General features: G+C 39.3%; 2 protein-coding genes across 2 annotated transcripts in view; one reads left to right on the forward strand and one right to left on the reverse strand.

Annotated features, from left to right (window-relative positions):
- snx3 (sorting nexin 3) overlaps positions 1-9,479 on the reverse strand; it is a 15,812-nt gene extending 6,333 nt beyond the window's left edge. The window contains exons 1-2 of the mRNA XM_015054907.1: positions 9,271-9,479; positions 669-764 (exon numbers count right to left, since the gene is read on the reverse strand). Of these exons, the coding sequence (XP_014910393.1) occupies positions 669-764; positions 9,271-9,432 (258 nt within the window). The 5' untranslated portion in view covers positions 9,433-9,479. The remainder of the gene's footprint in view (positions 1-668; positions 765-9,270) is intronic.
- A 304-nt stretch (positions 9,480-9,783) lies between these two features.
- The window catches only part of afg1lb (AFG1 like ATPase b), a 31,275-nt gene continuing 16,439 nt past the window's right edge, over positions 9,784-24,619 (forward strand). The window contains exons 1-7 of the mRNA XM_015054905.1: positions 9,784-9,986; positions 10,734-10,868; positions 10,977-11,272; positions 16,027-16,084; positions 16,232-16,333; positions 16,570-16,697; positions 21,590-21,689. Of these exons, the coding sequence (XP_014910391.1) occupies positions 10,754-10,868; positions 10,977-11,272; positions 16,027-16,084; positions 16,232-16,333; positions 16,570-16,697; positions 21,590-21,689 (799 nt within the window). The 5' untranslated portion in view covers positions 9,784-9,986; positions 10,734-10,753. The remainder of the gene's footprint in view (positions 9,987-10,733; positions 10,869-10,976; positions 11,273-16,026; positions 16,085-16,231; positions 16,334-16,569; positions 16,698-21,589; positions 21,690-24,619) is intronic.

A 24,619-nucleotide genomic window follows, 5' to 3' on the forward strand; every position in this document is an offset into this window, starting at 1 on the left:
TTTGTACTTAAACGTGGCTGACTAAAAAGGGCTTTTTTAGGGGAGAGGGTGTGACCCCCTTTAAAAAAAAAAAAAAAAAAAAAAAAAAAACAGCCAGAGTTAAAACAGTTACACAAGGCTCCATCAGTTCAATGCTTTAAATTAATGAGTCCAAGACAGCATGATCCGATTCAATATGCTTATAAGAACTTTTCCGAGTCCTCAATCTAAAGCTAAGTTCACAAAGTAGCTGATTGTGACCCAGACTGGTTTTATTTTATTTTTTCACAGTCTACAAGGCCAAATTCTTACTTTTCACTCCCCGAAAAAAAAATCATATTTGTGCCACTTTCAATTTTTTTTCAAAGCATCTGCAGTTTGAATGGTCATGTTGCACTGACATGAGAGGTTGAATACGAAGCCAGAGGCTTAAATTCAGATATTAACAATGGTCAAAATTCACATTCATGAAATTGTGAAAGACGTTTGAGTCACTGTAGCGGATCAAGTCACAATCCCATCACTGCAATATGTGACGTCAACATTCTTCTAGAACACGTGTGGGTCGCTTTGAGGTGGTGGCGTTTAATTAGGTTTTTTCTTTCTCATTCTCCTCCATGGTAGGTATGATCAACATTACAGTCTGTTAGCTCTACAGCTGTAATGATGAACTTATATGGAAAGCTTACCTTGCTTTCTCTCTCCAGCTCCGCTCTGAGCCACTCAAAGTCGCTGTATCGTCTCCGCACACAGGACTCCTTTTGCTTGAAGATGGGAAGGTTGGTCTGGGGACAAACACAAGCAGAACAGTCACATTTTTAAAACACTTATTCCGATACCCGTTTCCTTAGAATAGTTCTCAATGTTAGTGGAAAGCTTCCTGATGTAGGAATTCAACTTTAAAAGTGGGACGCTTTTTGCCAACTTAACCTCAAAATCCAATATGGCTACCCTAAGACTACACATATAGAAGGCTGCAATAGTAACATTTGTTTGGATCCTCATTAAATGAGCAGTTGATGTGTTGCTACATTATACGTAATTCCTTAGTGGCTTGTTTAGCTAAGTGCAAAGATCAAGGTCATTTAGCGCAACTTCTTACTTTCCATTTTGCAAGTGGAATATCTTTAATTTGTAATCATTCACAGATTCAATTTTTAAAATAGGGAAAGGTAAATGGGATGCAGCTTAGTCCGTAGTTATGAACATCTAGTGACGGCAAGACAGCCCTTATTGATTAAACTATAATTAGCCTAAATTAATTTAGGGTAAAAGACACTAGCAAGGTAGGCCTGGGTAGAGAACACTAGACGAGACAAAAAGACAACAAAAATGTTGGGTTGAACTTTGGGGGGCAATGGCATGATTGGGAGAAAAACATGGCTGGGTAAGGACAAAAAGAAGTAGGAAAAAAAAAGAATGAATTCAACCAAATTTAAACTGGACTCAAGGGAACAGAAAACAAAAGTTCAACTTACATTTCCAACAATCTTTTGCTCACCAAGGTCTTTTTTCCACTCAGAAAGCATACCGGGTTTGTGTGTATTCATGTATGTGAATCCACACGTGTGCGCGTAATTCAAAGTTGCTGTTGACAAGCACTTGAGAGTGAATTTCGAATTAAAAGAGGGAGATGTTTCGACATTGACAGGAGTAGTGAAGCAAACAGCAAATTACAGCACAATGCCAAAGCTCTTCACTAGTCCTGGAGGTACATGGCCATCCTGTGACAATGTACAAACAAGAAGGGAGTGAATGAGCATTTCATGGGCAGGCCACATTTACAGAAGGTCAGAATTCAGGGGAAAGGGGAGAATCACAAAAGCGAAGCAACTGAGCAAGTAGGTGCAGAATGAATGCAGCGCGAGCAGCAGCCTGATCGATGGGCAGGCGACTGTGACTGTGTGCAGCAAGCGAGATGGAGAGTTAACAGTTGAACAAAAGGGAAGAGAGGGTACATGTGGTCATAAAGGAAGAGCAAGGGAGCTGGAGAGGCTGGGAGCTGCATCTGCTCAGTGCAAGACTAATTGAGGAGGAGGCAGAGCAGAAGTGGCCGTTTCGCACTCATGGTTTCTCCTTTTAGCGCTTTAGCTCCTTATTTCTCTCGATCTGCAAAATAAGTCATCCTCGTTTCTCATTTCCTGAAGGCAAGAACTCTGTTGAAGTTCAAATTTAATCGCTCACATTTGGCCATGACGCACATCGTGCACCAGGTTGATCCTGCGAAGAGAAGTGCCGTTCATGTCGATTTCAATATTTGGAAGCATCGCCAACAAATGGCTTCCTTCCCTGCCATTGCTCAACCACAGCCATTGCAGACTACAATTCTAAAGTAGCGCTGAAAATTGGCATCCTTGTTCACAACTCCTCCTGTTTGCTGATTGGCCCAGTTGAATTTCAACCAGAGAAAATGAGTTCAAAGAAAGTTTTAATTGGTAACAAATAAGTTTCTTTTTTTATTATTATTTCTCATTTATGCCTCATTTCTTGTTGGTGTATAAAAAAAAAAACCTGTATGCTTACAGTATGGTATAATGTGAAAACGTTCCATGGCTATAATCACTTTTGCAATCCACTATATGTTCATCAGTACTATGCCCGAGTTTTATTTATTTACACACACAAAACAACTTCACTTTAAGGTAGTGCATGCCAGTCATATTTGATACTTTCTTTGGATTACTCATTTAAAAAAAAAAAATCATCAAGTTCTTGAGTTTCAACTGTAAATGACCTAAAATCCTCAGTGTCTCCAGAGGGTTTCCAAGAGTACAGTAAAGCAAAAAGGTTAAAGTGACAGTCGCATAAAGCAGACCATTTCTACATGCTGATTAAAAGCTCTGCCACTCCCACTTTCCCACAGAGTTTTTCTAAAACTCCCCGCGTCTCAAAAAGCCTTGCCCCTCACTTCAAGTTCTCTCCAGGTAAAGCCATCAATGAGGGCCTCGCTCCTCCTCCTCCTCCTCCTCCTTCTCAGGTCACAGGAGAAGTGGATTATCATAGCTTTATCGCCCCAGTGCTCTAGCATTAACTCTGCACTGCTCTCACCGTGGTCCGTCCCCGCTGCGTCGTGTTACTTCACAGCGTGGAGTGCCACGAAGTTAATCCCCTCCACAACAGATCACAGTTACAGGTAATCTGCCACCGCCGTGACTCTAATCCCATCATGTGCACACAGGAAAACACTTGACCAAACACAAGCGCACACTGACATTCGTAAAGTATGCATGAGATGATGTGCATGATTTGACCAGTGGCTTTGTCGACAATGTAAATGCAAAGGTTTGCAGCCTATTTGTGAGGAAGCTGAAACCAACCCATGCCAAGACAATGGTGGCAGCTGTGAAAGTGGAAGTTACGGAAGTCACCTGGACTTTCGGTTCCCTCACCCCCTCAAACCCAGTGATTAAGAGATTGGCCTTTCGGGACAAGGGGAGGGATGAAAACGACAGAGCTGAAATCTGAGAGGTCTCACTCTCTTTTTCTCTTGCTCGCACAAAACGCTCAGAAAGAGGCGGTGCGTGAGAGTGCCGAGAGTCAAAGATCAGGTTTCCCTGGCCTCTGTTCTCTTCATGGCTGGTTAGAGGTTAGAGCGCGGCTGTCTCAACTTACTGGCCTCCGTACCGATCAGAACATGGAACCAGCCCACCGCCGTTCAAGTTTTAGCATTTCAGTGACCGTGTAAAACATCACACTAGGCCTCTTCGAGTTGCAAGGGAAAGAGGAAAAAAAAAAAAAGGAAAGGAAACTACGAAAACCAGCCGTTTCCAAAGAGAGAAACACGAGAGGTCATATTTAAAAGCAAAATATATAAGAGGAGCATGTTCTAAAAAAAGAAGCAGAAAGCTAGCTGTATCTCTGTCAAAGTAGATCTCCTAGCTTCACTTTCAATTATGGGCGTACAAGGTGCAATCTGTGCTCCATAGGAAGAGCATGTGAATCATAATGTGTGGGACACAATGCCTTGGGCTCATTGAAACCGGCCTGAAAAGAGGCAGAACCCTTAAAAAACAGCGCGGCGCTGAAAGAAAGGGGGAGAGTGGACAAAGATCACTCATCTCCAGAGAGAACAGTTCAAGGCCACCATGCATTAGCTTTTAGCAGGATGGATTAAGTCAAGTTTGAAAGTGCGCATCCTAAGCCTTCCCCGTGCGCCCCCCTCTTCTCCCCTCCCATATAGTCCCCCTTTCAGAATAATGGCATTAAAAATGGCAACATAATACCATCTCATTGCATCATATTCCAAAATGGGAAAAAAAAAAAAAAAAAAAAAGAGGCTGTGAACAAAAGCGTTGGGGCAACGGGTCTTTTGCTCTCGTCGCTACGTGTATTCTCTCACTCGTTCCCTCGCTTGCCGGCCCCTGTGGCCTGACAGCCTACCCTCTCTCCGACTCGCCTATCTGGCAAAAAGCTGCTTTGTTGCCATAGTATCAACTCCCACTTTTGATACTGTCATTTCAAGTAGGATATGGTAGCCTTGATACAATATGTTCCCTATTTCCATTAAAATAGTTGTCGAAGAGGATGCTGTAGACTTTGGATTACACTTGACTGTGCCTGACAAGCCCCCCCTCACCCCTCCACCTCCTCCGCACACACACACTCCCTGTCTCTCCCCATTTTATTAATGACCAAAGGCCCCCACCCCAGAACTCAAATGAAAAAGAGGGGGGAAAAAAGGAGAGAGGAGAAGCTATGGGAGAAGAGGAGGGGTAGAAGACCGAGTGAGAGACAGAGCTATAAGAGCCCTTTTATGTACTCTTATCCATAAACAAAGTGAGATCCCAAAGTCCGCTTCCCTGAATGGATGAGATGGGAACCAACTAAAAAAAAGAAAAGAAATTTTGGTAATACCCATCACCCCTTCCTCCGCTTCGTACACCCACATCCCAGCTCCAACCTGCGGTTTGCTGTGGGTCCAAACAAAAATACACTCTGTTGCTTGGGAAGCTCCTCCAGAGAGCCAGCAACCAAAAGACACCATTAACACTGAAGAACATGGCAGAATTCATAGAATTCAGCGGAGTAACTCTTTCCATTACAGGCATCAAGAATTGGGGGCAAAAATACAGATATTATTGCTCATGAACCGTTATGAAAAGTTCACTTAAAATTATGAGATGTAAAAGTGGATGAAATTGGAGGAGTAGTTTAAGTTCACTGCTATGCCGTGACAAGAAGACAAAATAAATATTTAATAAATAATTAATAAATGTCAATTTAACATTTGAAAAATTTTTTTAAAAATCCAGGTGTATTCGTACCATTTTTTATTTTTAACTGCTCTCAATTTTTCATGAGACTGAAAATGTATGGTTTAAAAAGTTTAGAAAAGTTCAGGAAAACAGGTAATTTTCTAGAAATAACTTTGCTTTCCTATCTGGAAAAAATAAAAAAAATAAGATCTGGTTTGTTGATTTAAATCACCAGTTTGAAATCAGTAAACAAGTGGCTGAACAACATTCCTCAATGTTACTGCAAATATGCATCTAATCACATGATAACCCAAGCCAAACACAAACACCGAGATATAAGCCAAAAGGACAAACTGACAATATTTTACATAGATGCAAAACAAACCTGACAGCTTAATGATAGTTATTGTCAGACATGGGTCAGTTACCACTATCAAAATTTTAAAATGCTTCAAAACCAATAAAATGTTGACTATGATTGTTTCCACAGTTTAAATGGAGAAAAAAAAAAAGATGCCAGAGAAAGTACCAGGCTGAGTTTTCTCAAGCTGCCCCTTCTTAACACTTGTTGCTGAGAACTGCGAGTCAGCTTGCTGAAACAGGACCACTACAAGTTTTCTCCTCTTGCAAAGAAATTAATCTGTTTGGAAATATTTCTAGTAACAAAAAAACAAAAAAAACACAGTCATGAGGCGTGTGTTTTTCTGTGGCAGCGCCATTGTCCAAGTAAAGCTGTTAAGCTACAAGCAGCTGTTTGCTAAGCAGCCCACTGAAGGCTAGCTACCTGAGAAAATATGAGCCAATTTAAGCTTATTATACTTGTGTTATGCTATAAAGAGCACAACAGGTGGTCTATTCTATGCAATAACCAGAAGGAAACTAATGTTTATTTTTTGCTAAAACATTTGTTTATACTACATCCTTTACTGAGTAGTTCCTACAACACTACAGTCCTTGTATTCGACTGCATCACACCGTGAGAAAGTCGTACATGCCTGATTATTTTTGATGTTTACATTATTACTCCAAACAACAGTAACCATGCAATTAAATAGGCAAATGACTGCACACAGCTGGGAGAGGAACGGGATAGGAGCGGATGAGATGAAGGCTGCTGGAGAGGGGTGGCTTTCTGCCCTCCCATGGGTAGGGGGTGAGGATGGGGAGTAAATGCTCCAGCTCCCCCACACCCCCAGACCATGGCCCGTTTCATTCTTCTCTTTTCTCAATGACGGGATTAAGCAAGACTCTCTCAGTGTGGCCACAAGGACTCTCTCAATTTCGGGGTGACTATCAGGACAGTGGTGAGAACAGGAAAAACAGTTAATAGAAGAAACTGTATATCCTAGCAGAGGATGCTGCTGCTGTGGTAGTCTAAAAGAAATCAGATGAAAAATGGAAGAAAGTACAGAAGCAAGAAAGTACAAAAGAAATACTATGCATTCCTGGCTAGGGCATTGTGGCTAACGCTCTTAAAATGCTGGAGATGGAGTGAAAGTGTCTCCAAAGAAAGCTAAAGAAAGGAGAAGGAGAGAAGCAAAGCTAAGTTGACACCACGTTTATTGAAAAGTGAGAGATGCGCCGTTTCTTCTGTGGTTTTATGCAAAGGAGGGTCACACAAGGCTATGAGGTGCACAATAATGCTGATTACACGCATATGCTAATTATAACACGCTAATCAAGTACAGTAGCCTTATATTGGAGGCTAATGCCTGCAGACAGCTTCCATCCCCTTAAATTCATTTCTTAAGAAACAGTGGAAGCTATAAAACAGTTGAAGGCTGGTAGCCAATCTAAATGCTTCAGGTCACTAACTACAGGGGTGTCAGTCAACTGAAATGACAAGTTGGAGATAAAAGATGAGGCAATCAGATGAGTCTTGTGACTGCCAGAGAGTTTTACACCAGCAGAAAAAAAAAAAAAAAAAAAAAATGAAATGTGAAACCGTCAACATTAAACGCAAATCAGCAACAAGAAATGTCTTTCATTTGCAGAAAATGGTTTAATAGCTGAAACAGTCGTATTTTCTCTCAGACATAAATATTTGTCTTAGTAAAGTTTAACGAGGCCTGTAGCCTACATTATATTAAGACAGGCTGTTTAATTTTAAAATTTGGAAAAGCAGTTGAGAAAAAAAAAACTTTTTTCAGAGTCGTTTCTGCTGAAGATTTTAACAAAAGCACAATGTCTGTCATTTTTGACACCACTTAGACCAGGGCTAGAACTTTTAGGATATGCTGTTGCCATCGCAATGTAGGTTGCTGCCCTCATTTTCCTCATTGCTCATTTCTGTTAATCATCAAACCATTAAAGTAGATGGTGATGGCTGAGGGCAGGAAAGATCTCCTGTAGCAGTATGTATTACTGCTACAGTAATAGCGGAGGCTTTGTAGAAGCCTCAGAGTGTCTGACAAAAAACACACTGCTGTAGTCAGACAGTCCCATGAAGAAGATGGTAAGGGTTGGCCATAATTGTCTTGATTTTATGTAAAATCCACCATCATCGCCATAGGTCAAAAGCCAACCGACTCCAACTAGTGTGGATTGCTTTGGTCTGGGTCACCAGGAGGTCACCACATTTGCAATCAAAGTTTCGCAGGAAAATTTTTTAAAAGATGAATTTCCCTTAGAACTGCCTTAGCCATTTCTAGCATAGTTTCAAAAATGTGTCAGAAACATTGTTGAGAGAATTAGGTCCATTTGACATAATGGCGATAGGACCAATTTTCAGTTTTAGCCTATTTTCCACTTCATAGGAGACAGATGAGGCAATGAATGCTTTATTTCCTCCTGTGGCCCAACTTCTTCACAGTTCGACATGTGCATTTAAACATGGTATGGTGCTTTTGCTTTGACGTCATCTCAAACCAATTAGTCCACGCCTTTGAATTGTATGTTTTCTGTGATCAACGTCCTAACTTCACCATGTAGTATTTCCCTTAGCGCAAAGGGCTACCATAAAATTTCTGAATATCGCATTTGTAAAACAAATGAAGACAAATGGAAGGAAAGAACTTCTCCGCAAGTTTGACAACGGAGTTGCAGGAAGGAAATGTGTCGTAGGAGGTATGGAAAAAAGTGGAGAATCTGTCAGCAAGCTGCATCCTGTTTGTAAGCGCAAGAGGAACTGACTTCACCAATCAAAGCCACCAAATACAATAGTGATTAGCACTGCAAAGTTTATGCCATGCTGGACGAATGTGTTTGTTACCTAATCTGTCCAAGACTTTGTGTAATACTTAATTAGTTAGACCTAGGCAGAGAAATGATGTGCCGAGTCTTTTTCATGAAATACTTTTAAGGGTATTCAAACTGAACATCAGTCACGTAGACCACTTAATGCGACTATAATTGTTATATATTTATTGCAGTCATCATGGGGTGTGCCTTGAGTTCCACTCAAGCACGAGTCAAGTTTATGATGAGATTTTGTGGCGGTGTTTTTTTATTTCAAAACATTATTTTACTGCTACTAATTACAGATATAAACTTTGTGTTAAGAATAACAGCGCTGAACTCTAGAGAAATTTAACAAAAACAAACATTCCACTTCACTATCTGAGTAGGTAGAATGTTTCTATAAATGAAACTGAAATATTAACTTAAATATTAACTGTTTTAATGAAGAGAACGTGTAAAATCAGTTTCTAGAAGCTCCAGATCTAAGATTCTGTGTTTTTCTTTGACTAGTTTTATTTTTAGATCGGTGCTTTATGAGCTTCCCTCTGCAGACGAGCGAATTCAGGTTTCACTTCAGTTTTCATATTGTCCAATCTTGCTTATATTTTAAAATATTTTTAAAACTTCGGATGTACGCTAACCCTAGCTAACAGTGCCTAGCATTGCGTAATTAAGGTAATGTCTGATAAACCCAGCAGCCACACAAATATTGCTAACAACCAAACACTTTTTATTCAAAAATAATACCTAAGTATGCAATTACTTTTGAACTAAGTGTAAACATTCACGATTTTTCCTCGATGACAACACTGATGTCAATTATTTATAACTTTGACTAAAAGGAAAAGCCAGGTCAGCTAGCTTGGGCAGCTAGCTAACAAGCTAACGTCACTAGCACTTGTTAATGCAGCCTCACCTTCAGCCTGACTTCGTACGTCGTATATCTGCCTCTCCCAACCCCGACAGTCTCAGGATTGCTCACATCAATCTCTAGAAAATTACTCGGGGGTCCATACGCGTCATTTAGGTTTTGGGGCTTAGTGTACAGCCTTCTCGTATCAGCTATAGCATCAGCCATTTCTCCCTGTCCTCCCAATCAGCTAGGGATACTGTCAAGGCAGCCGCAACACAGATATGTACTTAATGTTTCGGTTCTTCAAAATAAAATACCTGGAACATAGTACTTCCTTCTACTTAAACAATTTATTGGGAAAAAACTTGGAAAAGTTTTATTATATATATAATATCACTAAGTGTTTAGGTTTCTGACATTATTTATGTTCAATTACTATTTTAGTATATTAAATATCTGCTATGTGCTTTTATGTTGAATGTGCGTTACGTAAATTCTGCTACACTCTAACAGATTGTACTTCCGATCAGCTGAGGTTCAGCTGACGAAGCTCAACCACTTGTTTGAACCTCTGCTTGTTTACGACTCGCCAGCGGGATTGTTGGTTTAATGAATCGTCGTCATCATTAGTAGACAGAAGACAAAAATGTCCAGTTTGATTATTTTATAACTAACTGGAATATTAAACTTTGTGTTTAAATATTTATGCCAAAGCATTGACTGTAGTCAATGTTGTGGTTCTACTCACTTCAACGACAGACCGATGCATTAGTCACTCAGTAAGTAGTTTTGTTATGAAATACTTTCTTTTTTTACTCTTCCTTGAATAATTTTTTGGATGGCAACTTTTCACTTGAGTTAAAATTATTCAAGTGAATTTTAAGTAATTTTAAAAGTCGTGTATGCAGTTGTATGCAACTTGCATACAACTGTATGCAAGCTGTGCAAAAACTTGCATACAGTTTTTGCACAACTGTATGCAAAAACTTGCGTACAGTTTATGAACATGTATTGAAATTAAAATTGAATTAAACAACTTCAAGATGAAAACATTCATCTTTCCTGGAAATATTACTAAAACTCAAACTTCATAATTTTTCATAAGGAACAATGATAGCATTTTTTTCACTTGGGCTTTCTGAAATCCTGAAATGCTACTGAAATTTACAATTTAATACAGGAACTTGAACTTGCTGGAAAAACAATAGAGCTCTAGTATATCTTTTTATCTTCTTCTTTTAGGACCACCTAAAAGAACAACAGGTTCCTCTTACAATAGTTGTAAAAGGAACCTTTTAAAGTCATAAACATAAAATTATTTAATAGGTGGACAATATAAATGAAATAAATTATTTTTATATTTTGCATACATAATATGAATCTGATAATAATAGTAATTTACTCAATAGTAATTTGCTAAATCCATTTTTATAATATAGTTATCTTTTGATTTTTTTAACACGTTGTATTTATTAATTTATTTTTTGACAATGTTACAAGATACAGTGTTATGTGTCTCAATAAAGTTGCAGCGCTTTGAAGCATCATGGCGTCCTACATGGTTCCAGCCGTCGCTAAGTCCTCTGCAGTGTTTTTGTTGACAAAACGAGCTCAATCTGTAAATAAAATCTGCCGTCTTCCACGGAGTGTCACCGCAGAAGGTAGGAGTTCAGTTCGTAATTTCTAAAATGTTTAATGGGCTTGTTTTTGCTGTCTGTACAAACTTAGAAACACTGTAAAGTTATTAATGCAGTCACTGTACTTTGAAGGTCCCAGGTGTTGGGGGTTTTTCTGTCTCTCCGTGTCATCCCGCTCCTCCTCCTCGGACACTTCAGCTACAGATCTTCGTGACTCCGGTGACATTGTGGATCACTTTGAGCGGCTTGTGCAAAGTGGCTCCCTAAAGAAGGACGCTCAGCAGAAATATGTTCTCCAGCGGCTGGCTCTACTGCAGCAAACCTTAAAGACTTACACTAACAGGATGTACCTGAACCCTCTATCAACACAACACTACAAAGATCACAGCAGGCAACCTCAAAATGATGATGCCACAACAACCAAAACGGTAATTTAACTGTATTGCTGTTACGTGTGTCAGATTTACAGCTGAGCATAACGATTTCATAATATGAGTTAAATTATTTACTTCATTAACACAGTACATATAGGGACAATAATTATTGTCTGTGCATAATAGTATTTATTGCAGAACCATGGTGCTGCTCCTTTTAATTTAGTAAGATGCTTCTTATAAAATCACATTTGAATAGTATTTCATACAGTGAGACAAGTAACAAGCAGTTTGTTGGGTTATATCAACAATCATCAAATTAAATAAATTTCAAATATTCCTCTTCTCTACAACTTCTCTCCTCATCCAGATACTATCAATAAAATTGTATAACAGCAATATGCCTAAAAGGTCAATGTAACTATAGAGAAGCAGCATGCTTACTCACCAGTCTCCATTCAGTTTCCATGGTAACCAAATGTTGTACTGGCTGATTGGTGGAGGAAATCCATAGTACTATTACAGGACATCTTGAAGTAGATGCCCTGCGTCTCTGTTTGGATAGAAGAGCAGATGTGTTGCTTTTGAGATGGTCATGAGCAAAAACACTGCAGATGTACACACTGGGTCTTTGAAGACTTTTTAATCAATGCTATTGTCCAGGAGACAAACATGGTAAGTCTTAAATTTTGGTAGACCCTGATTAGGCCCTGCCTGTCACAGGATGGGCAAATGAACCTAAGATGCACATCCTCCCATAGTTCAATGCTATTTGGAATGCCAGTTGCCTTTTTAATGTGGTTGGTATACAAAGAAATGGAGATTTAGAAACTGGGTGTCCTCAAATGAATTATGCACATATAAAAGATTAGCACTTCCAAGGAACAGAACACAAACATGTATCTCTATTTCATTTTTGTTAAGATTATTTGAAGTTTATCCATTATTTGATACAAAATTTCAAAAGTACAGCGTTAATATACTGCTCTAGAACGTGTACATCATGTTAAAGTCAGCATCCCACATCTTGATTTGACAGCCTTTCCTCTACCTTGTGTGGTTTTGTCTTATCCACAGCCCTCATCAAGTGACGCCTCCAGTTTAACTGTGGATGTTCTGGATGTTTGCTTAAAGTCAGTGTGACAAATAAAATCTCCATCTTGAGCATTCTAGCAAAAACATTAAGGTTTGGGTCAGAGTTGACAAGTATTTGTAACTCTAAAGTTACCCTAGATCTTGAAGTTGCTACTACATTGGCTCTCTGCCACAATTCTGAGCTTTGTTGAATTTAGCATAGGCCAGGTAAACTACTAAATGCAAAGGAAAACCTGTTCTAACCTGTTCTTCTTTTAGAAATTCTTTGGAGCAATAAGATATGAAACGGTATAATGTCTGTGCTCTGTAGGAAATGACACTAAAGCCAAATGTTTTTTAAAGAAAATCAAAGAGTGAGTCTGTATGTCGAGGGTTTTAAAAGCGGGACATATTTCCTTTGAGAACTTCAGTTTAGACAACTGATGTTTTAAAAGTTGGGAGAACTACAGTTGACTGCACTGTATTCCAGTGATGGCCATGGGGTTCAGGTCAAAGGAAGGGTAGGGGTCTGGGAAGTTTATTGTGCGTGTGAGTTATGAGCGGCATAATGCAGGGGGTTGTTGTTGTTTTTAGGTCAGAGGAGCTGACTGTCTCCTATTTGGTGCTGGGAGTCTCCTTTTTTTTTTTTGCATGTTTTTGTTGGTGGGCTGGCACAGACACACAGGGTTAGGCAGAGATTTTGGAAGGCAGCAGGGCAGGCCTCCTGCTGGGCCTGTCCCGGCACCCCTCTCGCTCTCTCACCGTCCCCATGCAGTAATGAGGGGATCCCTATTGTTTGGGCCATTCTTGTCTTTTTTGCTTTTGATTTGAGCTTCTGACAAATGCTTTGGTGTTAGGCTATCAACACCAGTGCAGACTGCCCCACCCATCACCCCTCTCCTTTTGCACCTTATTTCTTGCTCTGTCTGTCACACACACACATTCTCACTGACTGCGTACTTACGCAATTATTCCAGTTTAAATCAGGTCATACCACAGTCCTTCGGTGTCCGTTCTCTGTGAGAGTGCCGCCATTGTCCCCACTAACTGACCGAGTCTGTGAGGAGAGTACACTTGACTTAATATTGACCCAATGTGGCGTGGTTTTGCGGATGGTTGACTGACAATGGACTATTGTTTAGTCCGAGCCGCCCTCTTTAAGTCGAACGTACAGTGTAGAGTCTCCTGCATTAAAGTTAAGCCTAACTTGGACTCCTACAACCTCCCCTCTGATGATTCTGGTGTGAAATGTAGCATCTTTGGCTTAAAAAAAATGGAGTAATTTAAAAGGTAAGAAGGTCCATGTCCTGCATGTGAACTTTTCACTCATGTGCCAGTCTGTATCGTCCACCAGGAGGCTAGACTGGCCCGTGGAGCTTAGCTAGACAAAGTCGCTGAGGGAGAGCCTTGTCCTTCTCCACTCTGCCGTGGCAGAATGGCTACCAGTCACCACTGACAATTACCCCGCCATGCCGGAGGGCAGTTTGGGAAGTCAAGGAGAAGTCGCACGCTGTTACGCCATAGCAGAAGGGAAAGCCTTTTGGTCTTTCAGTTTTTCGTGACGAGTTTTGGAGAAGCTTTTTTTGGGGGAGGGGGAGGGTGGCAATCAAAAGAGGAGGGAAGAAGCAACAAGTTTAGGCTATTAATTTAGGTTTCCATCTGCAGTTGCTGCCATTTATCAGAGTCAAGTGCTCCTTGTGCTGTGGGGACCAAGTGCATCTGGACTCCAAGTACCATCTTCATGAAATGGTTTCTAAATTAAACATTAAGAGGACAGTTCTTTCCATTTAGAAAGAGGCATTTAATCCCAAAGCAGTTCGTTATTGTCCGGTCACAAAGATGGAGATAGCACAACGGCAGCATTCCTAAAGCTTATAATTTAGCCATCCACAGACTTATATGAGCTATAAGTAAATTTTGTTTATGAACAAACTGGTGGCAGATACATTTACATGCTTCGTTCTCCTTTGTGATAGTTGGCTTTCTCTTGTACTCTCAGATCGGTCACACAGAAGATGGGTTTTTTTGAAGCAAAGACCTTTTTGATAATAAGAGGCAGGCAGCACAATGACTTCCAGCAGCACCTCAATGCTACAGTACCGTATCACAATTAGCAGCGCTAAACGGGCTGTGCACACAAGTCCACTCCATCTCGTACGGAGCCTCATCCAGACCTCTCCGTTTTGTCTGACAAATCCCCCCATTATTCCTCTGATGATGCTTTTCTTTCGTGGGAACCCTGGCTTGTCTTGTTGATTAGATCCCCTTTGTCTTCGTCTCCTGCAGCGGGCCAGTCTGGATCATATGAAACCTCACACTGTAGTGCTGGCTTTATGCCTTGGCGTACCTTGTTTATTAAACGATGCTTTAGTTATATTCTGAAATAGGGAGTTTGTTACTGTTTCGCACCGTATGAGACGGTATGTTAGGCAAAAATCAAAACATCTCAGTACTTTTAGTCACAAGAGAAAAATGTAGCTGCTTCCAATTGGTAGAACAAATGAATTATTATAGATATTCTAATGCTATCTTTTAAATGTATTTTAATTATGTAAATACTTTGTCCATAAACTTAAGTAGAAATGTAGAAAAATATATCAAAATTTAATAGTGATTTTCAAGTTCCTGCAGAAAATATTTTGCATAAGTAAGGAAAAGGTTAAGTTGCTTTCTTGTCAGCCAGCTGACCGGTAGTGTGCAGTAACAGGTGGGGAAGCGGGAGAACAGAACTAATCACTCTGGCGTTTGCTCTGGCATCTTGCTAGGACTGTATTCCATAAAATGCAAAGTTTTCAAGGTGGGGTATATTTAATGGGTTTCATACATATCAGAACTTTTGGGGGATTTTGAGTTACCACAAAATATTGAAGCACTTGAAACTCAAAAAAGGGTCCATTTACAGCATGTCTGGTCCTTCTATATCAGAATTTTAAACTCAACATGTGAATGTTAACTTGGAAATGATGTAAATTCCAAATGTATTTATTATTCAGTTTACTTTTTGTAAGTTAAGAATTTTAATAACCTGATTTTATTGGTCCTCTCTTAATCTGTGAGCTGCTCTAGATCTTGAAATACAGTCAGTCTTACTCAGTCCAGATGCCGAAATACATTCCACACTTCTGAATTAGAAACCAACTTCGTCATTGGGTTTGTTGCAGGATGGGTAGGTCATGTGGATGATAAAAACAAAATTAAGTTCAATGTTTGGCACTCGGATGATGAGAAAGTTGTAGAAAACTGTAAAAAGTAAAAAAGAAAAAATTTGATAAGATTATTATTCCAATTTATACATACAAATAAGCTTCCAAAATCTTTATCTGCTTTTTTTATTTAACTCAAGAACTGCATCAAAGTACACGTTGTTGTTAATTACAGAGCGAATAAAACCTTGGAGCTTTTAATTTAGATGCATCTAATAACCGGAGAAAGAAATCTGACTATTCAGTTCCACCAATCCAAATTAAGGGAAAAAAATTGACCTATTGACCAGTGCATCTGAAATTAATAAGTAAGTAGTTAATACTTAATTCAAACAGGATATTATTAGGGTGATAGCTGAATGTTTTGAAAACTATCAGAGACTAAAAACTTAGAATAAGTGCATCTCATTGTAAATGCTTTTAAAACTGTCTGTAGTGCTGTGATGGCCAGGACCTTCTTATGAAGGAGTGTTCACTGGTTACAAATTATTGTAAAAGCTGATCATTAACTTTTTTACCCCCCACAAATAGGAACCTCCTCCACAACAACCACCACCACCTAAGGGTCTCTATATATACGGAAATGTTGGTAAGAATCTGCATCTGTGTTATGGCTTAATCAATAAAACAAACCATCTTTGTTGTTGTTTTTTTTTTCTTTTTACAACTGACAAGTTTGTTGTTATTACCAAGTCATTATAATCTCCTACTTTCTCCAATTTTGTGAACCCTTCAGGCTCAGGGAAGACCATGCTCATGGATTTGTTTTACTCCCATGTGGAAAACAGTTGCAAAAAGAGAGTCCACTTCAACAGCTTCATGTTGGATATCCATAAGAGTAAGCAGCGACTTCCTTTTCCTCATTACATTTTGACTTTGATTTAATTTTTTCTTTCTTCTTAAGCTCATAGTGCATTGGCGAGCCTATATTTATCCATCTGTTTGTCCCCGTGCTAATTGTCTGCCATTATCCATCCAGGTGAAATTACAGCTTTATTCAGCGCCGTCGGTAGTTTCGGCTGTCGACGCAGGTGCGCTTTTAAGATTTTCCTGACATTTGTCTGCTGCTTAAAGGGATCCACCGCAGGAAACAAAGCCTGCCGAAGCGAAGGCTAGGGGAAATGTTCAACTATGACCCCATATCCCCGGTTGCCATGGAGATCAGCAGTGAGATCTGCCTGTTGTGTTTTGATGAGTTTCAGGTGAGCAAGTGCATTACAGACATTGTTTTAATGTGTGTGCTGAGAGATAATGTGTTTGTTCTAAAAGGCTTCTTAAGAAGTTTACCAGACGATAACAACTATAAATATTAATATTTTACATCAAGTCATTATTAAGATAAAAATAAAAAGCTATGAATGTACTGCATGAGAATTATTATATACGCCGGAGGGATAAATATGTATTTCTGGACTTTTGTAACATAATAGCCACAAACTTAAATACGTTTTGTTGTGATTTCATCTTCTAGACTAACACAAAGTAGAATTTTTAAAGTGGAAGGACAAGATCAGCGAACAAACAGAATCATGAAAATCAATGAACACAGCATGGATATAAAGTTCATAAAGCAAGCTTTGAGAATCTCTGAGAATTATGTTCAATTCATTATTAAAATGTAAAGAGTATAGCACAATTACCATCCTAATTAATTTGACAGTTTGAGGAAAGGAAACATTAATCAGAGCAGCAGCCAGGAGGCCCATGGTAACACTTCAGTAGCTCTACAGTCATGTCTATTACAGGACAACTATTATCAGTGCCTTCCACAAATCTGGCAGTCATAGAAAAGTCTTATTTGCAGTTTGAAAGCAATCTACACAGAAACCTGTGGAAGAAGGTGCTTTGGTCAAATGAAACTAAAAAGTAAACTTTTTGGCTTACTTGTGGCAGAAAACTAGCAGTTTGTGCTGAACTGCTAGACTAATTGCCATACTGAACACGCCATCCATAGTGACACGTTTTAGTGGCGGTGTGGGGAAAACGTCTCTGAAGTGATTGGGTAATAGATGGAGCCAAATTTGGAAAGTGACTTGAGAATGAGCCAGAGGTTCACCGTCCAGCAGGTCAACAACTTTAAACATGCAGCCAGAGCTACAATGGACATTTTTGGATCAAAGTGTTTTCGTTAGAAAGTCTAGACATAGAAGCAGCTAAATACAAAAGCATTCTATGCTATTAAGTTTATTTTTGTTAAAAAATAAAAAAGAGAAACTATGCATCCTTTGTCTTTCTTTTTACAGTTATTGTTACTTTACAATGAAATGCATTGTACAGTAAGAAATGAAAGAATGAATATTTGTATCAGAAATGACACTTTTTACCAACTACAACCAAGTAAATACAGGGTTTTGAATTGTTTTAACCATGTCTTTAATTCAGAGGGAAGAGTGATCCCTATTTTCATGTTGATTCTTTTTGTTTAACTATCTTTTCAACTTTGTGATATTGGTCTTAACAAAAAAGGCAGAATTGGGGACACCTAGTGGTTGCCCATGAACATAGCAGAAATTTCACAAGGCACAGATGAAAGTTCTTAACAGTACATCCACCACGCTTGAGTATTTTCACTTGTGTCTTTATATAGCCTTTATGTATATGTCTTTGTGTACTACAGTGTTGGCTTGCATAACTTCTAAGTTTTTCCTGTGGGTGTAAAGAGCACCTTCAGTCATTAGTGATGCAGAAATTCTCATTATTCTATCCTTTGGTGTCAGACGAGCCAGTCTCGACTGAAGCTCTCCCTATTCTCTGTGAGGTTGGTTAGTCATCCTGCTGCAGCAAATAAGAGTGCACATTTCTGTTTTTCCATCAGCCGAGCCAAAAACACATCCTGCTCCTCTCAGTGATATCATTACAGTTAATATGGGGGTAGGTCAGAGGTCATCCAAGGTGGAGTTGCTCCCTCAAATAACACCATGTGTCTGCGAGGATCAAGAGCGGCTCCTTTTCATGCACTTTTTTGAGCCACGGCGCTGTTTGCATGCTCTCATTGATTTGTTTTGTTCGCCTTCGCCTGGCTTCGCAGTTTCCAGTTCGTCAACTGTTGCTACCAGTGAATGGAGGGGAAACAAGCAGACATGCGTTGTTTGGGATGCATAAACAAGAGGTTGAGGAAGTGTGTGTGTGTGTATGCATGTGTGTGGGTTCGGGGCCCGTACCAATCAGCATCCTCCTCCACTCAGCCATGCAAATGAGGCTCCGGGTATCAGTCGCGCTCTCCTACTTCCTTAAGTGAGTGGAGCTAGAAAGCGACTGGCGGTGGCGGGTCAGATGGATCTTATCCTCTTAAATGCTAATGACATTTCTCCATTCTCTTCATTAGCTCTGTGCCATTATCAGTAATTTGTAGCCCCCCCTCCCTCCTTTCTCTCTGTTTCTCCTAATGAATACTCGCCCGTCGAGAGGTCCGAGATGGAAAGACGGGAAGACGGCGAGAGAGAGGAAGAGGAAGACGATGCTTGAGCAGCATTGTCTTATGGTCTCTGTCACAGTGCAGCCTCCGTTGGTGAAATTACTCATAGGTTGTGTACATAAAGAGGTGTAACATCAAAAGAGGCTTCATTTGGCACCCGTGTGCCTCGCTGCAAACTGACACACTTGAGTAATTGGCTGCTCATTTAAATTTCGCCAACGACTAACAGAGATTGCACCATTATTTTTGTGCTCCACAAGTGCCACATCGTTCCCCCTCCACCCTTCTCATTCTGTGGGGATCCATTCTTTCTCCCCCTTTCTCTCTCTACTCACCCAGCAATCAATATTGCCCCTCATACCGTGATCATGTTGAGGGCACATGAATAAACAAATCCATGCAGTATAAAAGGTCATTTTTAAATGATTCTTTTGAAATGAAAATAAAATCCTGCGGTCGCAGCAAACACGGGGGCCCCTTCAGAGAGACACAGAGCCTTGGCTTTCTGTTGATTCTCATTACGCTCACTCACAATCACTGGCTCGCGTGTGCACGCTCTAATTTGATGCCCTTAGCCACCTCTTCTCAGCAAAATCAAGGCTTTAACACAAATGTTAATCAAGTATTGGCAAGGGCAGTGGAGCTAATATGCAAAAGCAGAAGACTCTTCAGAGTATGAAAGGAGGCATATGCTGTGAGTATGGCAATCAGAAGTGCCTGTTATTTACAGGAAAAATAGGTAAGAGGAGAGGGCAGTGTAACGGACACCTGCTTGCTCATGTTGCAGGCCAGCGTCTGGATTCAGCGACTTGACTAGCAGGAGTCTTCACAGAGTTACAACATCCGTTCTTTGAGACCAGGAGTGTCCCAAAGCCCCAAAGGGCACAGCAAACATGTCCAGGTCTGTCTGGCTGCACAGACCCAGTCCAAATTGAAGGGCTTCATGCAAAATGCTATGTGTTACAGAAAACTAACACTGTGCATCACCCTGATCATATACAGTGGCTTCACTATAATATGGAGATGCTTTTAGAGAAGCTGGTTAGACTTTATAGGAAGATGGATTGAGCTAAACAGGGCAAGCCGACTGCCAGGAGATCACGGTATAGGTTCAACCACTCTGAACCTACTGCCAGAGCTTCAGTGAAATAAATAATTTGTATCAAATTCTATTCATGTGATAAAGTGAACCCGTCAAAATTTTAAAAAGACTTGGTAAGACATGGAGAGTTGCTGGTGAATTCTTATTTATAAAGACAAACAGGCAAACACTTCTTCAAACATTGACATGTGTTAGTCTCATATGAATTCCAGAGATTCACTTTGAGGTTTGCAGTTGTAACAACATGTGAAAAAGCTCAAGAAGTAAGAAAACTTTTCATAATTTAGTGTAAAGATTGAAGATTGTAAAACCAACTTCAGACAGCTTAGTCACTTTTGGAGAACAATTATAAAATCTGACCTTTCTTCAGTTGGTTTTGCATAACTTCTTGTTCGGAAGCAGCAGCAGACTTTCTAAATCCTTTTTTGAGATTTGTTTTCTTTAATTTTAAAAATATCATATATGATGAGCCTCAAATATTTGTCATTTCAGAGTATTAAACCTACTTCTTTCTCGCTTTTGAGTTTCTGACAAATCAAAGCCCTTACTCAACTTTTTTTTATATATATCATATTCCTGAGATTAGAAAAATACCATTTAGTGAAATACCATATTAAGACAATCACTTATTGTCTAAAGATTGCTTTCATGTTTTTATAAGTGTAAATGCAGCATTTCAATTGATTTTAATCACAATTGGCAAAAGACAGATCTGACTTAATTAATTTTAGTCCATTCTGAACTCTCCTCAGTCAGTCATCATGTTTAATCAAATGGGTTTAATACATGCTGCTTTGACTACTGGCCATCACACAGTACCATGATTTCTCCCTTTATGGATGTTCAAAAGAGTAACATAGGTGGAAAAGGGAGAGATGAGAGAATAAGAACAAAAGTGAGAGCACTGGATTACTAATAGAAAGGTCAGAGCTCTTCATTTAACAGCCAGCGACTCATAAATGTCCTTGCGTCAGTGTTTTTCATCGACCTTTGTTCATTGAGGATTCATGGAAATGATGTAGATGAAAAAGGCAGCAGACAGTTGAATTGGGTTTATGTATTGTAACTTTGTGTGACCTTGTGTGTGTAGCTCACCCAGCACACAGAGGCACACATGTTTCATATTCTTTTATAAGACCCCCTCTTTGATAGAGGCTTTGTTTGCAATCATGACCCCTGCTCTGACTAATATTGCTCTGTTTTCATGCTTCTTTTCTTCTCCTGTTTTCGCTCTTGCATCCTGTCGCTCCCCTGTCTGCTCACTTGATCAGCTCAGATCTGCTGCTTTTCCTCTGCAGAAAACCGCTCTGTGACCATTTTGCAGTCAGTTCAAGTGGGTTAGGGATGTGTGTGCGCGCGAAAGTCTAAGCGGCCTTGATCGGATAAAAAGGACTGAATGAGAGCACCTGAGAGAGACTAATAAACATGAAGTGTTGACGGCTTGATTTGACATCACACGCAAACACAAACATATACACATGCGTGTGCGTGTGTGTGTGTGTGTGTGTGTGGCATGAAAAGGCAGACTGCACTGAACCTGAACACTGCTCTCCTCCTCTCTGCTTCTCTTCTCTCAGGTGACTGATGTTGCTGATGCCATGATCCTGAAGCAGCTGTTTGAGGCACTGTTCAAAACCGGAGTGGTGGTGGTGGCCACCTCTAACAGACCCCCAGACGGTATCATAAAGTACATTTAACATGAGCTTATAGATGTTTATTATCTATGTGTTTGGTGTTATTTGTTAATAAGTGGTCATGGTATGAATTCACATGTTTTTTTTTTATAAAATCTTCAATCCTAATCACACGTTTTTCATGCTTCTACTTAATTTATTTTTATACTATGCAAATGTTGCTGCTGTATTCCTAAAAGAGCAGTATTTAGTGTCATAAATACAAATGCTCTGTCGTACTGAATGACAGTGGCTTCAGCAACATTTATAGATTCATCATATTATATCTTTATTTATCTGATCTGTTATTAACACCTTCCTCAGGAAGGGAGTCAGGTTGGAGAACTGCATGATGCAGTCTACACCTGTCTTTCTTCTTTTTGACACCTGGAAAGTAGCCAATACAGCATTCTAGCCTAAAAACAAGATCCTCGTTTGTTTTTCTTTACAGTTTTGACTTTGAAACTATTTTAACATGAGGAAAAATCTCATTTGAAATTGGCCTTTCTCTAGCAATTGGCTCAGTTAAGTGAGGGAATAAGTCTGTCTTTTTTTTTTTTTAAGCTACAGTTAACGTTTTTCTACTACAGGTAATTACTGTTGGTAACAATGCCACAGTCTAGTTCAAACAACCACCATATAGTGTAAATATGCACATTGCAAAGATTTTTACATTTTTTGTAAGTAAGCTACAAAAATAAAAAATTGCTTCAAATACGTTCTATACTTTTTGGCTGAACATTATAATACATGATGGTGAGGGTCCAAGCTCGAATCCATGATGAGTTTTTTTAATCATTTTATTGTCTTAGAGGTGAATTTATGAACGTTTAGAATAATGTGCTGGTTTTCTGTGATCCATGACCCCGTAGTATGACAACTAAATCTATGCCAGCAAATTTCACTCCATAATTTTACAGAAATGCTGAATACCCTTAATGCATTCAAGCCTGAACATTTCTCTATTTGAACGTTGCTCCACCTGCAGTCTCCTGGCACAAGGGAATCTGGCGAACAATGATTTATTTCATCATATATTCTTTTTTTCCAACAATTTTTAACAGTGGTAATTATGCATTCCTATGTCTAGAATGTAAAATTTGCATTTTCAACAAAGTTTATTCACTGACTGACTTTTCATATCGAGAGAATGATTGTATTGTGATTTTCTTCGTCACCTCTCATAGATCCTAATGCAGATGTCCCTTTTTAGTCACCGTTTCTATTGAAACACCAGCCATCTGAGCAGTGACTGAGTCTGTGCCATCTGGGCCCATAAACACAAAAGGCACTCAGATCTTTTCTCCCTACCATTTTAAAACAAAACCAGCATCAGCTGGCCATGTTTAGTATTTTTTTAGAGGTGTCACAGAGCGTGATTGGAAGTTAATTGCTGAATTATGCCATGCTTTGCACCTGTGTCGATGCATTGTGTTTGTCCACTAATTTATTCAGGTCATATATTTAATTTGTCACCTCCCTTTATGATCCATGATTTGAATTTATATTATAGCAGTTCAAATAATGTCCAACAAGAGATGTTTGTGCTTGTACTGAAGCACTCCTAAGTCTGCACTTTTCTCAGATAGTATCTTTAAAATTAGCATGCACTACATAGGTTATGTCATCCAGTCATGTGTCCAAAGCATCTTTTTGGACGTAGGAAAAAAAACCACAAAGGCATTAAGACTATAGAAATATTGCAATGACTATATCAGTTGTAATATGTTCCTATTTTTTTTTTTTTTTTTTTTTTGTTCTTTCCTCTCTTTCTCACCTGTGCTTCCATCACTTGGTGACCTTTGGCCTTTTGTGCATTGTCATCTGTGTATCATCTGCTGTCATGCGACTCTGTTCAGCTGGCTAAAAAAGTCACGATAGCATGTAAAATTAACAGTTGGGATACATTAGCCAACAAATGTCCTTTGTGATGTGAGTATTGCACACACTGATCTTGGTCTGATATATTCATAAAGTGCATCCCTACTTTTATCCACAATTCATCCCAATTTCTGTTGAAATCATTCATTACCAAAAAAAAATAAAATAAAATGCAGTCAAATTTAATTGAAATTATAAAACACAATTATATTTAGTTGAGCAATTAGTTTCACTGAGTTAATGACCTTGCTGGAGTCAATCATTCTTAGTAAGCATCAAAGAGGAACCACTTCTTTTTAATAGAAATAAACTGGCTAGAAGCTGAGAAGACAGGGCAGTTAGGAGTACTTTCCAAAGGGAAAAAAAACAAAAACTAGAAGTAGTTTTTGACAACTCCAAAGAACAAACCGTTTGCAAAGTTAATGCTAGCAAAGACAGTGTCCGTAACTTTGTCTAGCAAATGGAATACAGATTTGCTGACATAGAAGAATTGACTTAAGGGTACTTTATACGTGAAGGAAGAACAAGAAGAACATGCCGCTAATGGAAGCCACAGCTTCATTACTGGTTGAAACAAAAACATGTCTTGTGAAACAGAATCCCTCCTGACCAGTGTTGCTGTTGGAGTTGCATAAACTGCATAAGCAATGAGTCAAAGAAGTTTCGTACTCGATGTTATTAGGGCACTCGTTAATCATTCCAGTTCAAGTTTCCATCAAAAAGGTCCACTGGACATCTTGAACCATGCTTATTATTTACATCTGGAATATTCTCACAAGACCTTTGTCTTCTTTCCTCTAACAGCATCAATAATCAATCCATCAATTAATGTTTTTACTTGCATTTAAAAGCATTAGTTATGTAATCTCTCCTAATATGCATTGCTTCAACAAGAATCGATTACTGTTACATGGCCACACCAACTGCTTCCTTCTTTACAGCAATTCATCACAAATTTAGGGGAGGGACAGCTGATGCATCTGGAAAGCTTGCTGTTTCTTAAAAGCCTTTGAAGTTGCATTTACAGCCAGTTCCAGGAAGAATTAGCAAGAC

This window comes from Poecilia latipinna, unplaced genomic scaffold, assembly GCF_001443285.1.
Source record: "Poecilia latipinna isolate Pla-1442-1.1 unplaced genomic scaffold, P_latipinna-1.0 Scaffold1285, whole genome shotgun sequence".
Taxonomy (NCBI): Eukaryota; Metazoa; Chordata; class Actinopteri; order Cyprinodontiformes; family Poeciliidae; genus Poecilia; species Poecilia latipinna.